This window comes from Numida meleagris, chromosome 3 (assembly GCF_002078875.1).
Source record: "Numida meleagris isolate 19003 breed g44 Domestic line chromosome 3, NumMel1.0, whole genome shotgun sequence".
NCBI lineage: Eukaryota > Metazoa > Chordata > Aves > Galliformes > Numididae > Numida > Numida meleagris.
Genome location: NC_034411.1, coordinates 47,007,473 through 47,025,504, shown reverse-complemented (window position 1 = coordinate 47,025,504; position 18,032 = coordinate 47,007,473). Strand labels below are relative to the sequence as shown.

General features: G+C 40.2%; 1 protein-coding gene across 2 annotated transcripts in view; it reads right to left on the bottom strand.

Moving 5' to 3' along the window:
• The window catches only part of GRM1 (glutamate metabotropic receptor 1), a 187,046-nt gene extending 169,659 nt beyond the window's left edge, over positions 1-17,387 (bottom strand). For both annotated transcript variants that reach the window (XM_021392667.1, XM_021392666.1), the window contains exon 1: positions 16,530-17,387. In XM_021392667.1, the coding sequence (XP_021248342.1) occupies positions 16,530-17,295 (766 nt within the window). In that variant the 5' untranslated portion in view covers positions 17,296-17,387. The remainder of the gene's footprint in view (positions 1-16,529) is intronic.

Genomic DNA, 18,032 nt, shown 5'->3' with positions numbered 1-18,032 from the left:
TCAGCACAGTTGTTAACATGGATACCCAGAATACTCGAGCAAGAAACATCCAACCTGGGAACTGTTCTTCAGAGTGCTCTATGTTGTAAATCTAGATTAAATAATGTTACAGTTCTCAGTATTTGACCAGGTATTAACTCTAATGTGTTAGTTTTGAAAGGTGCAATATTCCAGCACTACAAACTCAGTGAGGCCTTTGCAGATACAAAAGTACAAGTCAAGCAGTTCAGTGTTTAGACCTGCTCATCAGAGAAGTGGACAATATGGCTTCACTTTTGACATGAGAGGATAAGAAAACACATCTTTCTCTCAGAACAGTGACATAATTACTGATGGGGTTATTAAAATTACTACTAAGTCTGGCTGGGATAGAGTTAACTTTCTTAATAGCACCCCGTATGATACTATGTTTTGGATTTGTGACCATAGCAGTGTTGATAACACACCAGTATTTGCCTACTGCTGAACAGTACTTATACAGCACCTAGGCTTTCCATTTTTCCCACTCTGGCCCTTCTTTTCCCCTGGACAACAGGCTGGAGATGAGCAAGAAGTCCAGAGTGGACACAGCCAAGACAGCTGACCCAAACTGGTCAAGAAGATATTCTATACTATATTACAGCATGTTCAGCAATAAAAACTGATGTTGATGTTGGTTGGATCTTCCAAGGCAGTTGCAGTTCGCAGACTGGTAAAGCATGAGTCTGCCTCTTGGAAGTAGTGAGAAACTTCCTTTGTTTCACTTTTTTGTTTTTAACTCTTATACTTTCTGGTATCTATTAAACTGTGTTTGTCTTCATCCACGAGTATTCTCACTTTTGTCTTTCCAATTTTTACCCATTGCCTTGGCATAGGGCAGGAAGAAGCAAAAAAGTGGCTGTGTGAGTGGCTGGCTGCTGGTCAGAGTCAGACCATCACATGGACCAATGAACCTTAAAAAAATCTTGTGAAATGCAACAGTGTAATGTTTGACAGTAATGCTTCCCAAAAGGATTTTCTAGTTTGTTAGAGGAAAAAAAAAATGACCCAGAATCCCTCTGAGTTATTGTGATCAAGAGAGATAACGTAAAATAAGAACCACCACATTTCCCTCCCTAGCTCTTATTAAAACTACCACAGAATAATATATTTTTGATTCTGAAATAACTTATTTTCAGTTGTCCAAAGCTTGTTTTTCCATAATAAATACAGGAAACAATCATACTGCTCTACAGCAGATCCAATCACTATTTTAAGGTGAGTTAGGACTAGGGTAGAATGTCCCAATTTCTTTTGTTTCCCTTATGTAACTGGATGATATTTGATCTCCATTGTCTATGGGTTCTATTCCCTAATTAGCAGTGAAGCAGAACTCCTTGATGCATAACTTATATGCTCTGAATAAAATCACAGCTGCAGAAATTAAGGGTAAAACATCTGTGTTTGCAGCAGTGTATCATCTCCACCTTCTTGTTCATTAAAATGTATGCCTTTGCTTATTGGTGTTCCCGGTTACAGTATACCAAACACCCTATTCCCTTTCTCTGAAGCAACAGTGGCCTTGTCACAAAGATAACTAGTAGTGGCACAAAGTCAAGTTTCCCTGAGATCGAAATTCAAATGTGCATTACCATTACTTTGTAAAGATTCACACTTTTTAGAATGCATCTCTGGAATCCTTCTACAAAAAAAAAAAAAAAAAAAAAAAAAAAAAAGGAAGGCAGACTGATAAAATATCCTTTCTCTTAGTAAAATATGCAGGCTTTCTATCTGCACTGCACTTTTCTTAGACATTTCCCTCACATATATAGGAATATACATTTGAATTGAAAGCGTATAATAATTATATCCAAAAATGCTTCCTACAGATATCAGTGGCAAATCTTCCACTGACATCAATGGAATCAGGTTGAAAGCAAATCCTATTTTTATATTAGAATAACTTACAATAATAAAAGGTTAATTATGATCTAATTGTAATGACTACAAAACTGTTCTCAAATTTTTACCTTTGCCTGTCTAAAAATTAAATTTGCAGGTCAGCTCAGGTGGATTACTTTTTCTAATCTAAAGAAAATGTACTTCCCACTGACTGAGGACAGAATCATCAATTCTGTATGGATCAAGGATGCTTACATCTAATACTTCAAATTAATGCAGTATGATGGTTTACAATGAAAACACGAAAAGAAAGAACAATACTGAAGAAGAGAGATTTACACATATGCAAGTTCTTTTCCAGAAGGCAATAGCTTATAAAAAGAATAGTCAACTGAGATTTTCAGAAAATGTTTTTGGTGTTAGTACAGTGGGAGAGGAAGCTCAAGGAAAGACTAGAAGAAGGTGACACAGAAAGGTGCAGGCTGTGATTTTTAGGAGAAGGATGATGAGACACTGCTAAAGGCAGAGCCACCTAGAAGATTCCTACAGAAAGTTCTCTACTTTGGAAGGTGTTAATTCAAAAGAATCAAATATTTCTACAAGAATCTCTTCAGTAAATTTCTCCTCAAAATAAGGCAGACCACTGTTCTTCTATGCCAGCCCCCCATCAGCCATTTTTTATGTTCTGCAGCGTATGCAATGAAACCTGTTTACTGGACAACAAAGTATACACAGTGCATATTCTGAATATGAGCTTCAATTTGTAATTTTCTTATATGAGTCACAAAATATTTTGTATTCCGTAATTTGAGTTAGTATTTATTAAAGGCTAGACAATTTATGATAGCTTCCTTGAAAGATGAGAAAATTTGTATTAGCGTATGAAAGCTGGCGATAGCAAAAAGACAGGAGCCTTTGACAAGAGAAATCTTTGTGTGGTACAGACACAGAAACAGAGACCTGTGCAGGCTAGAGAGTTGGGCAGAGTAGAATCAGATGAGGTTTAACAAGAGCAAGTGTAGAGTCTTGCACCTAGGGTGGAATAACTGCATTCACCAGTACAGGTTGGGCAATGACCTGCTGAAGAGGAGCTCTACAGAGGGGGATCTGGGGGTTCTGGTGGATGACAGGTTGGCCATGAGCCAGCAGTGTGCCCTGGTGGCCAAGAAGGCCAGTGGCATCCTGGGATACATTAAAAGGAGCGTGGCCGAGGGAGGCGGTCCTCCCCCTCTACTCTGCCCTGATCAGGCCTCACCTGGAGCATTGTGTCCAGTTCTGGGTTCCCCAGTACAAAAAAAGACAGGGATCTCCTGGAGAGAGTCCAGCGGAGGGCCACAAAGATGATAAAGGGCCTGGAGCATCTTCCCTGTGAGGAAAGGCTGAGTGACCTGGGTCTGAAAAGAACTGAAAAGAATAGTCTTCTTCTGAAAAGAAGACTCAGAGGGGATCTGATTAATGTTTATAAATATCTAAGGTGCAGAAGGCAAAGGGACGAGGCCAGATTCTTTTCAGAGGTGCGTGGCGATAGGACAAGGGGAAATGGCCACAAACTGAAGTATAGGAAATTCTGCACAAATGTGCATAAGAACTTCTTCAGTCGGAGCACTGGAACAGGCTGCCCAGAGGGGTTGTGGAGTCTCCTTCTCTGGAGTTATTCAAGGCCCACCTGGACACCTGCCTGTGCAACCTGGTCTAGGAAGCCTGCTTTGGCAGAGGGGTTGGACTCGATGATCTCTAGAGGTCCCTTCCAGCCCCAGCAATTCTGTGATTCTGTGAATTCCTTTTTTTCTTCTCTGTATGTTATTTTCCTGCATGTATTACAACAAAAGTCTTGTATGAGCTTGTGAAACTAAGCACATACAAATCAGAACACATTTAATGCTAACAAATGGGCAAAAAAAAAAACAACCTAATTCTCACATGGGCAGATGCAAGTTTCAGCATTCAGTTAACTGTCTATTTACCTTGATCTCTCATTTAAAAAATTAAAAAGATGGCCAAGCTAATCAGTTATTTCAGTATTCCACTTTAAATTAAGAAAGAGAGCAGCAACTGGCTTTTACCTGTCTCTTCAGAACAATGCATACAAAATATGGCCCTTTTTCTCCATTGTCCGCAGCCTTCAATAAATCCACTCATCAGTTTTCATAATCCTATGAAATGCAAAATTCAGAAGCCATTTGGTCTCCCTCTAGCCTAACCGTGTACACAGATCTTTACTAGACTTTAAAATGTTAATTGTATCTATAGAAAGCTTGTCTTTAATGTGACACAAAGCATACTGTGCCTAAACTAGAAAGGCATTGGTCACTTCTGTGAAGTGAGCAATCCCCAGAAAAAATGTCTTGTAAGTATACAGTTAATTCTTGTCTTCCATAATTCATGTTCTTAAAGTTGAGTCAGTGTTCACATGTCTTTTTGGATTACACAAGACTGTTCTACACCTTAAAGGATCTCCCCATAGAGCCAGATGTATGGCTAAATTTCAGCTAGACTCCCACTGACTTCATTAAGGCAGAATCATAGGTCTGAGTGTAAATACAGATGTATAGCCAGAATCTTAAAGAGCATTTTATTATCCATATATCCTCAGGGTATGAACTATAAAAAGCAGCGATGTGTCAAGATATTTGTAGCACCAGCACATTTCTGCTTTACACTTCAAAGGCAACACCACAGCTACAACAACAGTGGAATACACTTTTTCACGTATATGGAACTCAGTAGAAAATGTGCAAGTAGGTGTAACAAAGACATGAAGCTTTCTAACATGTCTGTACTGAAGATTGCCTTGTAAGAGCCCATTAATGTGTTTCTTGCATGAAGCAATAGCATCTATAACGCATTAGCTATGTTAAGAAACACCCAGAAAACATTGTCTATGTTTTCACACCAAATCTTCACAAAATTCACTACTGCTTTCCTTTCTAGAAAATCTGATGGGTAAAAATTTCGATTAACCTAGTTACCAGTTTCTTGTTTTCTTCCACACTTTTTGGTTTGTTGTTCATTGTATTTTGCATGTCCTGTCAGATGAATTATATCAGTTCATATTCGAAGTAGTGTTCAAATTAATGAGATCATGGGAAAAATGTCACTGCATTCTTTTAAAAAACTTGCTGTTTTCTTCAGTCACAAGGGACAGTATTTCTGTCACAAGAAAAAGAACAAGGGCAGTATAAAATTTGCATAAAAACTGGAATTTTCAACCAGTAAACAAAAATAATAGGAACAAAAGGGCTCTGAAAACTAATGGTAAAATGCATTAAAAAGCACCAATTCTTTGTAAATGAACAAATGTACACTCAAAATAATGCACACAAATTGCAACAATGGACTATCTTTGGCTACAGAGCTTGTTTAGTCCTGAATTTCTTTCCTATGTAGTTAGTATCTACAGCAGAAGATACTTTTAATTTTCCAAGGCAGCTGAGACCATGAGCAAACACATGAATGTTAAGCTACTTTTAAAATGTTTTTCCTCTCTGCTTACATAATCAGAAGTATTAATAAATGACTAGAATTTGGTGCTAGAAAGAACCTCAGCTCTTCATACCTACGCAACCACCTGTGTAATGCCAGCCCATAGGTTCACTCAGGATACCACTGCACTGGGTCCAGTGACTTGCATTTGAATAAAACTGCTCTGGAATGTTCGCAGCACATTTTGGTTAGACAACATCAAAAGATGGAACATGCATCATTTTCCTTAGTCATTTGTCCCAGTGGTCAACCATCTTCAAAAGTATGCATTTGTTCACTGAGCAGCAAATGACACTTGCTATGCTTTTAACCATTAAGATGAAGAACACTTTAGATCTTATTGGTTTTGTTTGCTTGGAGGAAATTAAATTTTTTTTTTTATAAAATAGGTTGTATCTCTCTTTTGATAAACCATATGGAATAAGCTGTTTTAGATTCCCTCTACAAGGAATTTTTTCATTCCACAAATCATTCTATCCTGTCCTCTTTCCAATATTTTAACTTCCTTTCTAAAATATTGATAATGGTACTGAAAAGACAACAGCAACATTAATTATAATAATCCTTTTACGTGGAAGTAAAGTTCCCAGTCTCGCAAGAATTACATTAGCTTTTCATACTGTGGGGTAGATTTTTTAGGGTTTGGTGGTTTTTTTTTTGTTTGGTTTGGTTTGTTGTTTGTTTTTTTTTTTTTTTTGGGGGGGGGGGGGATACAGGCCCTCTGTAACCATATACTGCTTTTAGGACTTATGTGCAAGTGGCATGTGTGCCTTAATCCTTCATACATGGTTTGCATTTGACTGTACTAGCATACATTTTCTTAGACAGGGCCTAGTTTACCAAGAGATTTGAATATTCTCTTTTCTCCCCATTACTTATCATCTCACAGACCTGCATATCTTGTCAGCAGTGATGTGTTTTATATCATTTATGAAGACAGTGAAGCACTAGAGTCTTCATTGATGTCTGTGCAATGCAGTTAAAATGACCTCATTTGATGGTTGCTCCCCACTTACTGAGGTCTGTGTGCTGAGTTATAATTTATGTGATGTCTGGTTTGCCAATATCATATATTGCTTTTTAAAATCAAAATAACCTTTGGTGCTAATTCATGGCCTTACAAAAATCCAACATACTCAATCTGAACAGTTATGTTTAGCTACCACCATTGCACTTTCATCAGAGAATAAAATCAAGTTGTCATGTAAACTATTTCCCATAGAGTCACTTGGGCTGTAATTGAATTATAACTTGTTGTCAGCTGAATCCAGAATTACCATCATATTCTTTTTCTGGAGTTTGCTGTCTTGGTAGCTGGAGTTGCCTGGGATAGCTCACTTGTCTTTTGCTCTTGGATTTTTGGCACAACCCAACACTGACCATTTTACTTGTTCCATTATAGATTTAAATCAATATTCATTGCCTCACTCAGCTTCATAACATCAGTTTTGGACATCACTCACCTTATGTGGCAGTCTCAGACTCGCTACATCCTTATGCTACCTTTTTGTGGAATGCCAGCACTAGAGGACACAATTATGGACATCTTTAGGGATAGGTTTAAGAGAATATTGACCATCTCATTCTGAGGTCAGTGACAAATCCAAGAGCTCCTGGAAAACCTTCTCATCATTCCTGTAATTCCACTTGCAGATTGGCACTCTTTGGGAAGGAGGAGGAATTCCAGCCCTGCGCTGAGTAACAGGCACAGGCACTGTCCCTTAATATGTGCAGCAGGTTGGTTTGGCTCAGGCAGGTAATCATAAGAAAGAGAAAGGCCAATCCTATTTTTACAAGAGAATGCAGTGACACCTGAGAACCGTGACCCAGGTGCCTTGAGGAGGAAGAGAACAAGAAAATACTAATGAAAAGGCACATGACTTAGTTAAAGAAGTTACTGATTGATGTTCTGTAGCTGTGTGCCATCCAGGCTTATGAGGCTTCTTCCTGCCTCCTTCCCCCTTCCCTAAATCTTGAACACTTCTATTCTAGCAGAGTGGCTGTCCCAGCTCAACACTTCATATATCTATGGAATTTTTAATCTGATCCCAAATATACGTTCATGATCCCAGGGGATTGTGTCCTGGAAAATAATAGCAACATCTGAGAGAATGCTGTTGGCCCATGGCAGTAACCCATTCTACACAGTTCAGTGGTAATGGATTTCAATTTTTCAGTCTCTCAAATCATCCCACCAGTTTCAGCAATGATAATAATTTATCATTCCTTTACAGCGCTGTCAATATTTAATTTCTTGCTGCTCAGGCAAAAGACTGAAATTAAACAGGTAGAGCCTGCAGTCAGAGAAATACATTCTCTCTAAGAGGATTACCATCTTTCAATACCCAGCACTTAATACTACTACTACTATGGTCTGTATGCCAAATTTTCTTGCACTCTAGCCTCTCCACCAAGCACCATGCAGGTAATAAAGGCTCGCATATATGCCTGAAATGTTTTCTCAATTCCTAACAATTAATTACAAATCTATTTTTTATGTTCTACTTTGCATTGGAAAAGACCTTCAGTGTTCTGTGGAACTTAGACTGATGTTTTAAGAATGTATTTATGGACACCTACTCAGATTTCCAATGACTTTCACAATTTTCATGCTTAGTTCTTGTTGCCCGGATGACTTTTGTTTGAATAAATGTGTGGGAAGATACAAGCCTTTACAAATACACACAGCCACAGATGAATAAGGATGAAAGCTCCTGGTCAAACAATCACAGATTATGACAGCACTGGAGAAAACAAAAGTTTGCTCCACAAACAATGTGCAAGAGAAAAATGATTAAAATTCACTGGGGAATTTGTGTTTAGAAGTGAATTAGATTCATCCTTCTTCTACTTGGAAGGAAAAATTATGTATATGAATATCTTCTAATATCTATGCAAATCCAGCAAACAGTTTGCCTTCACACAATTTGACACAACTTTTGATAATTATGAGATGCTTCTAACTAAGGATTCACAAGCCCTGGGGATTTTCACTGTTCTCTGAGTAATATCATTCCCATAACCTGAAAACATATGATAGCCATGTTAATCCCCATTCAGGATCTACTGATCTCAAACAGAGGGCCAACAGCTAACTTAAATGAGGATTGTATCAGGACCCTTACAGCTACACGTACTCTCTGCACCAGCACAGGACATGATCGTCTCTGCTTTGTCTTCAGAACTGTCAAATGCCTACCCTTATAACATTTCTATCAAATTTCAAAAGGATTTATAAATCATTTCTGCCTGATAATAAAATGCAGGAATACTTTAAGCAATTCATTTGTTTAAAAACATTCAGCAGAGAATACAAATGGAAATCATTCAAACCACTGTGTTGTGTAACAGTATGACTTTTCAGTAAAATGAAATATCTGCCACATTGGTTTTTGACAGACACAAGCCATCCAGGTAGTGGCATGTCACAAAAGGAAAGGAGAGCTTGTCATACGCAGTACTTTTCATTAAAAAGCATTCCACATGTCACAGAGTGCTACTAACACACACTGGCTCTGTATGTAGTACTGCCAGACTGCAGGTTAGGTAAAAGAAAATGAAAGCAAATCTTACTGTGTATTGATTTCCTATTCATATGTGTGTTGCCTCATCTGTTCACTGAACTCACAAAAGAAGAGTTAGCCTGGAGCAGTATTCAAGGCCTTATTAGAATCTAAGTATCAAAAAAGTATGTAATTGTGACTCAAATTTAGTCATATTTGGTATGAAAATGCTGCAAGAGAAATAAAAATCGATAATGGTAAAATTTAATTGAAAACAAAATATTTTTTTTAAGAAAATAGAAACCCAATTTCAAGGAAATTAAAAGGAGCAGTTAAGAGAACAAAATTGTAAGAAAATATGTGGAAATTACTTAGGTACATATAAGAGGCTGAGAGCAGTTTTATATACCACTGCTCAAAACAATCACCAAAGCTAAAAAAGGTCAAAAAGCTAGCACAATAAAACAGAAAGGTAAGCTCCCTAAAGCTATTAAAATAAAGCTAAAAAAAAAAATTAAAAAATTAACAAGTGGAAATTTTGTCCTGATGAGGGAATGAGAACCTTGGCAAATGAAACATAAAACTACAATAAGACAATATGAAACAATTTTGAGACACAAAACATAAAATATAATAATCCACCATTCTGCAAATATTCCAGAAATGAGAAACTTGCCTGATATCCACTGATAACCAGATACATAAAAAGAGCACTTGGGGAAGATAAAACCATAGCAGAAAAGTTAAATTAGCTGTCTGGATCTACACTGTCTGTGAAGGGAGATAGGACAGTCCTCATGGAAAGGTCATTTCTTCTGTAGGACAAGTCTAAACAGTTGTGTCAGAGTATCAATATTTTATAACAAATCCGTGAGATGGATTTAACAAAGTGCCAGTACCATCTAATTTTCCAAACAGAATTCTGCTATGGTATTTTGATTCCAATTAAATTGGCCTTAGTACCAAAACAGATGGCAGTGGTAAAGTGGAAAAAGTCATTTTTTATATTTTCACATATCAGATTTAATCATTAAGAGAATTTACAGAGTGTTTAGAGATGTAGAGGGTAACCCAATGAATAAAAGACTTGTGACATTCCCGTATAAAGCTAATTTGTTGAAACCATAACAAAAACAGTATTCATGCACAAGTAAAGAAATACATCATATCAGGGAAGAATCAACACAGACTTTACAGAGAAAATGCAAGGGTTATTGGTCCACAACAACAGAGGCAGCTGCTGGTGGTACAGCAGTAGAGGCTGAACCTTCCCATCAATATTCTGTTACATTTTTTTGCCATGAGACAGATGTCAGCAGAGGGGCATTCATCAACCCCTGCTGAACGTTGATGGGGACCAACCAGGGGATGTGAGCACAGTGAGGCAGTGGGTGGTGCATTTCAGCAGTGGTGGCAGTTGGTCACTTCCACCGGTGCAGATTTTTATGAGCACAGCACACAGGCTTTTGTTCATCACTGGCAAAAATGTATAGCTAATGGTGGTGACTGACTTTGCTCTATCAAATTCTGTTATTGCACTCTGTGAATCTGTTGTAGTTTCCATGGAAATAAATAGGAGGCATTACTTTCAGAGTGACCTATGTGTATACCTGAGAAGTTTACTAGATTCCTATGACAGAGCAAATAGCCATCTGAATGATACAATAACTATAAAATATTTGGAATTTAAGAGAGTTTTTGATGATATCCCTCAGTATTGGCTCTTACAGAAGCAGAGGTAATATGGGATCAGACAGAATGTCCTGCCACGGACTAAGAATTGGCTAACAGATAGGAACAAAAGGATAGGAAATAAACTTTGTGTTAATTAATGAAGAGCAACACACATGAGGAAACTCCTGTGTATGATGGTTTATCTATTAATTACACTTCACCTTTTTAGTAAAAGGCTTTGTGGTCATTTAAAAGTATTTTCTGATGGCATCCATTCAGCGCATTGTGGGAGCTAAAAAGGTAGAGGACCAGTAGAAGTTTATCAGGAAAGGTCTAAGAGCAATACAGAATAAGTTACTTCACGACTGAATTTAAGCATGGTGTGCCTCCACCACAATCAATGCATACAGCTGCTACTCAAACACTTCCTACTAAAAACAGAAGAACATAATTATGATCAGGATTAACAAATTATGAGAAGATTTTGTACAAATGTATGAATGTAATGCAGTCGGTAAGGAACAGATGTAGGTAAATAAGAGGAAGCACTTGTTCACACAATATATAATTAAGTTATAAAATTCACTGCTAAGACAGCAGGGAGAAAGGTATACAAATAGATGCAAAAAGGGATTAGTCAAATTCACACAGGAAAGGTCCATTGGCAGCTAGTAACCTGGGAGCTGTGAGGTGTGCTCTATGTGTGCCCTGCTCTTACGTCTTTTAATATTCATCCCACTGATAAAGCACTAGTACGGAAGTTTTAATATTTCCATATATGTTAATGGAGTTCTCAGCTAATAGGTTATTTTTCACAATAAACCATTCCCTTAGCAAAGAGATGGAAGGATAGCTTCCTTTGCTGAAAAACTATGGTAATCCATGTCCAACCAGTGTTTGGCCGTTCCCAACAGACTGTCAGCATAGGTGTTAATTAGTGCCATCTGTGGTGGTGGCCTATGCTGTGAACACCTGCCACCCAGAAAATATACTGAAATCATGGTGTTTTTTCACACAGGTCAGTGAGCACCAGTTAATAGTAACTTCGATTGGTATTTTTCTGGGTTGCATATGGCAAGTGCAATCCTTCAGGTCTCCTACTGCAGCTACCAATTCAGCGGCTCATCAGACCCCTGAAGATTCTTTCTCAATGGGTCATACTACTCCTAGTCATAACACTTCATACAGTTTTTATTTTTCTCTCTGAGAAAACTAAGAAAAAGCACCTTCATCTTGTGAACTATAGTTCAAGGAATTATTATAGAGGTGTTTTCACATGGCTTTTTGGGATAGTCCAGATCACTTCACTTTTTTAAAAAACAATTTTCACTGAGGCAAGAATCCTGCAGGAGTTTACAAGGAATATGGCACATTCAAATCTGAAAACAAGGGGATAATTCAGAAAAAAAAAAATGAGGGAAAGCACAAATGAACCCATGGTGTCTACTGATAAATATGTACTCCAGTAATAATGCTGAGAAGGCAGGCACGGAAGTTAGATGAGCCGTTGGAGGTGATTTAACTCATGTAGCTGCCAGTTGTGCCGTTGAAAACCTTGATTATTTGTAAATTTAGGAGTACTGCAAAGCAATATATATTTCAGAAGGAAATTCTCTTGATCTTCTACAGTGTGGGTCATACACAATATTTTTGTCAACATCAATCAATGTAAGTGATTCTCCTAGCACAGCACCTTCTGATAAATATAATTAATGTGTCCAATACAGGGAGAGTTCTAGTCCTTGTCTGTTTTTAAATTAATATTTGTCCTCCTTAGGACATTTCTTTCTCCTTTTCCCTATCAGGAAGCCTCTGCTGATGGTAGGTGAAGCTATTTAAATGGAGAAAAAAATAGATTGTAGTATGTATCTGAGAACACACATCTCAGGCACAGTTCAAAATTCATGAGGTTATGAGAATTTTTACGGCTGTTGATAGAAATACTGGTAGACTGTGAAATTTCAAGCATATGAATTTGAGTTGTTGTTCACAATTGCCTGACCATAATTTAACTGAAAAGCATCAATCATCTACTAACACCATGAAATTAATCATATATCATTATTAGATGTAGTTGTAATAACAGCTTGTGAGAAATAAAGCAATGCTATTGTATCAAAATTATTCCTTTTGGACCATCTGGTGGATATTGCCCCACTTCCCTTTAAACAGGAGTATTATTTTCTAGCACACCTAAAGCTACTTCAGTGAGTTCTACAAAAGAACTTTTTTTTCTGTGAAATCTGCAATGAATAGCAAGGTCTATTCCCTGCTATTCTTATTCCAACATATATATAACCTTGTGTATGAGTTTTCTGTTTGTTACTACACCGCAGTGTGTGGTAGCCAGGTTATCAAAAAATCATTGAGGAGATAACTAAATACAGTGCTGTCTACTTTGATAGGAAAGTTTTTACAGTTTTACCACTTGTTTCATAATAGTTTATTTCAAGCCTTTTACTCAAGCAAAATGAACAGCCTTGTGACACAAATCTGACAAACTGATCATGACCAGTGCCATGGTTTAGTCACATCACGGACATAGTCATGGAACCGGGTCGAACCTGCCCATAAACCGCTGACAGTCAGAAACATCTTGGTGCTATCAGTAAAATAAACCTATAAATAATCAGAATGTGGTGCAATTAACTAAATGGCCCATTTCCAAAGATATTTCTACAAAGTCCACATGTTAATCTGCTGGAATTTAAATTTTGTTTGTAAAAGGGTATTCGTACACTAAAGTGCAAGAATAGTCCATGAATAGCAAATGGTCAGTAGTCAAACAGATCTATTCTAGACATTCAGATTTTGTATTCACAAAACCAAAAATCTTACACACATTTTGTAAGGCCAAAGACTGATAGGAAATTTCAGGCACAGGCATGAACTATTTCTATTTGCTTATTCTGAAGTGACCTCCTTGGAAAATGAGATCATTAAAAGGCTTCTTACACCATCATCTCTCCTGCCTTTTGGTGAAAGACAAGGGATTTTTTGGAGACTCTGCTGAGTACCAGCCAGTGTGTGAGCATCTCATGGGTTTGGGAAGCTGGTGTAATACACAGCAATTTCAAAAGTGCCCTGTGCTTTCTGGAAACAGCCCTAACCACACTCGGTATGTGTGAACATGACCTGAATTCAGGAACACCCATAGAGTTATGCCCAACTTCATACACGTGCTTTTAAGACCTTTGATTTCCATTGGATGCCTTGGCTTGGAGTTAGACAGACACTTATCTGCTTTTCTAGATAAGGATGCCTTCCAAGCCTAAGAGCTGAGAAGATGTACCCATGCCAAGAACTCCAACACTGAAGTACCTTTGAAGAATCCTTAAAAAAAATAATAGTCTTGAAAATGCCTTGCAGCTCCTCTGTAGTCACACAGCCTTCCACAGGCAGAAGCACAGATTTCTCACATCATTTCATGACTGCTGCCTACTCTGAAATAAATGTGCTCTCACCATGTGTAAGTATGCTCAACTGCAATACATAACAACCAGACATAGTAACTTGCCTTTGTTTGTTCTGCAGTGTGGAGCTCTACGTGTCAGTTTTAATCTAAAGGGAGCTAAGCGGGCCTTTGAAAACAGATTTTTTTACCAATAAGTTTCTAATCAAGTGCAGCGTTTATATACCTTAATAAACAATGGTGCAAAAAGAACACCATGCAGCATCATGTATTAGTGCACAGAGACTGTGTACAGGCAAATGTGGTCACCAGCAATGGCATTAACACAGGAAGAGTGAGTCTTTATGTCACATGCAAAGAACATTGGGAACTATTTGAAAGACATTATGTCACAGGCTGGGTGACTTTTCTCTTTTGATTCTCATGGTATGTGTAAGCTCCATGATAAGAAACATCAGCACTGAACTGTGTGGCATTTATTTCTAGTTTTATCAGAAGTACGTTGCTGCAGACCAGTATTGTTTGGGGCACTCAGATAGCTCCACCCAGAGTATGAGAGCAGAGGAAGGGGAACAGAGGAGCTGAGATGTTCAGGTCACCTCTGAGTTGTTGCTGACCAAGCTACTGGCTGCCCCAGGCCATAGGTTGGTGATCTCGTGTCATCCTCTTGTGTCTGGGTGCCTGCAGGCACTGAGCTGCAGGGCCCCATAAGAGCGAGGGACTGAGCAGAAACAGCAGCTCTGCAGCTCTCAGGAGGTGATCAGGTCAGATCTGAATTACTCTGAACGTTAAACTTCTTCACAGCTTCAACCTGCATGCTTCCTAGGAACAGCCCCATTTTTCATGATCTCTGCTGATGTGATTTCCCAACCCATGAGACCCCAGCACAGTTTGCAGCCCCCCATTAAGACGGTGCGGAAGCCTATGAGTAAGTGCGGAGGAGGAATGTTTCTAACTACACTCTATCCCTCTATTTCCAAACATAGCACGGATGGAGCAGCTCCTATTCACACAGAGTATTATTCAGAGTGGCTCTGTGTTGTCTGTGCAGAGTGATCCCACCTTTTAACACACCAGCAAGCAGCTCTCACTGTGAATGCATGGGATTTCAAGAAACAGAAATGTAATAACTCACGCCTATTTCATGTCTGCTAATTTCACTTTATATAGGAAAAAAAAGTCTTTGGAATCCACCCATTAGCAGCTGGGATGGGGTTAATGATATCTTCCTGGAAGGAACAAAGTTGAGGTTTGTTATATATGTTTGCAGTGGGATTTGCATCTTCGCTCTAACAATAAGGGTATGGCAGATACAGATTTTAAAAAAAAAGCAAATATGTAACTCGAACTGCATAATCTGCAAAATCCTCATGACATTTCCTAAGAGGAGATTGTTACCTTGTGGGGCAGAACTGACCCACTATTTTCAAAAGTATCAGTCTAAATCCTGCAAAAATATCTTGCAACAACCATTTTTCCTCAGTCATCATCTATTGTAAAAATAGATATGGAATTAAAATTTCCAGCAAGCAATGGATTAAATTACTACTTACAATGATCTTTTAAAAATGAATGAACAAATAAACTTCAGAAGCTATTGTTTTTTTCCTAAAGAGATAAATCCCACCCGCGTTAAGGAGTTATGTCTGCAGGGAGTGAGCAGATCCCCTCAGGCAGCTCTCAGCCAGGGTGAGCTCATAGCTCCCCAGAAGTGCATGGAGTGGAGATCGGCAGTTTGCATCCACACATAATTCACCCCCTCAATGTTTATTTTTCACCCCAGCCTGCCACAACATCTAATCCTATCTGTCAGCAGTAAGGAATCCTAACAGCTCATGTTCCACTCCTTCCAGCAGTTCATTTTCCCATCTGTGACAGGGCATAAAATGAACTGCAAATGTCAGGTCATTGCTTCCTGCTCTTACATATGCATTTTTTTTCAAAATTGCAGCACTTTTATGTCTTAAGTATTCAGTTTAATCCAATTCATCTTTCCATGTTGTATATGCAAATCTTACTGGAGATTTCTTTATTTATTCATAACAGTGTATGCTCTTAGCACTTTTTACTGAGCCACCTCTGTGAGAAGAAAAGGTGTGGAGTCAGCTCTGTAACCGGGGGGAATCATAAATCAAATCCATAGTGGAGATATGCTCAGGTAAAGAGAACAGCTGCACAATTACAACAATAATATGATCAGCTTTGCAATTTTATACTTGAAAATCCCATTTTTGTGTCCATAATTGGACTATAGAAATGTCACGGTAATCTATCACAAGAGTTTGCCTTCTATAAAAAAAATAATTTCTGTAATTTATGTTGGTGCTCCCAGCCCACCTATAAGCTGACTCTCCTTTATAAAACAGCCTTTACTTTTAATATCAGACATTTAAAATGAAGGAAACCTGTTGACTATGAACACATTGCTCAGGTTAACGTCTCTGCATTAGAACCCTCCAGAATAGCCCTGCTGCCCTCTATTTCCCACAGGACCCCCTGGACGGGCACCACAGGATCTCCACTCAGCCCAGGCAGGACCCACCTGCTCCTGGGCAGCGGATGGGCACTGTGGGCTCCTACCTTACCCCTGGACCCACCTTCAGTGTGCACAGCAGACACGTAAGTCCAGTTGTAGCGCTTGACGATATCGAGCATGGCACGGGCTTGGAGCGTGTCAGAGGGGACCACACGGAGGAAGTACTTGTAGAGTGTCTTGTCACTCAGGTCAATGCTGGTGGCAGAGTAGGCGATCTGTGGGATATCAAAGAGCTGCAGGAGATTCTGCACCTGGATGGCGACCGAGCTGGAGCCTGGGCCAATGACTCCTGCAATGGGCTTCCTCAGGCGGCCTGGGGTCTGCGGTTGTGAGTCGGAGAGGCAGCGGCCACCACCGTCCCTGTCATCCCTGATAGAGATGAGTGAGTCCCGAATGAACTCAATGCTCTGCTCCAAGGCCACCGAAGAGTGCCAGCAGGAGTCGCGGATCTCGCTGCCCAGCGTGATGTTGGGCAGCAGCACCGGGTCAGCGTTGATCTTATCCAAGGTGTGAAACATGGCCTCCACCCGCTGGATGCCGTACTGCTCCCGGATCTCCCCACACTTCCTCTCAGGCACCTTCTCAGCTGGTGGTTGGTGGTGGACCGAGAAGAGGGCACCAATGATGACATCCCCGTCCATGCGGGCCACCGAGCGCTGCGCAGAGGCAGCAGTTGGTGGCAGCGAAGCACCTGCCAGCAGCAGCACAGGCAGCACAAGAGGCAGCACAGCGGTCATTGCGGTGCACGGTGCTGCCTGCGGCCGGACTAAGGCTCCCGTGGGCTCCTCTTGGCTGCGTATGCTGTGAGCACATGTAGGAAACGGCATCCGCTGCCCCCGGCCGGTTCTCGGGTTGCTCCCAATACCATCGCAGCCTCGTCTCACGGCACAACTCTCGAGGGTGCACAGGCAGCTGTCATCCTAGTGACTTTTAACCTGGTGACACAGAAACGGGGTATGAAACGCTCATTGGAGATTCAAAGTCAAATCAGAGCTCAACAGGGTGGCACAGTTCGAGGAGGTCAATGCTTTCGTAGGGCAACTGGCTCCGGTAAAGGCTCTTGGAAGCACGTTTCAAGAGGAATTAAGGTGTGTGTTTATTTGCCTTGCCACACTCCCCTGTGTCGGTTTAAGGGAACCGCTCTGAGCCCTCCTCTCCTGCCCAGGCGGCTTCGCCCTCCCGAGCCCCGCCCGCGGCACAGCCCAAAGTTTGGCGGGGCACTCGGCGCTCCGGGAAGCGGCACAGCCCGCCCCAGCCAGGGGCGCGGTGCCGAACGCTGCCCCTCTCGCCTTCTTGCCCTCCGAAGGCATCGTCCTCTGGTCCTCAGCTCGGGAATTTCCTCTCCCGAGAGAAAAAGGGGTTGAAGAGAGAGCGAGAGCTCTGCTCTGCCACCGACGGGAAATGTCATTTAAAGGTCAGCGGAGAGGAGAAGAAGAAGGCCCCTTTTAGCTTAACTTTTCCACCTTTCAGGAGCAAAGCTGTACTCCGACGAGGGACACACACCTGCCCCGGGGGAAAACACGCCAGTTACTACGGCAACAGCGGGCAAAGTCCTGCTACGCTG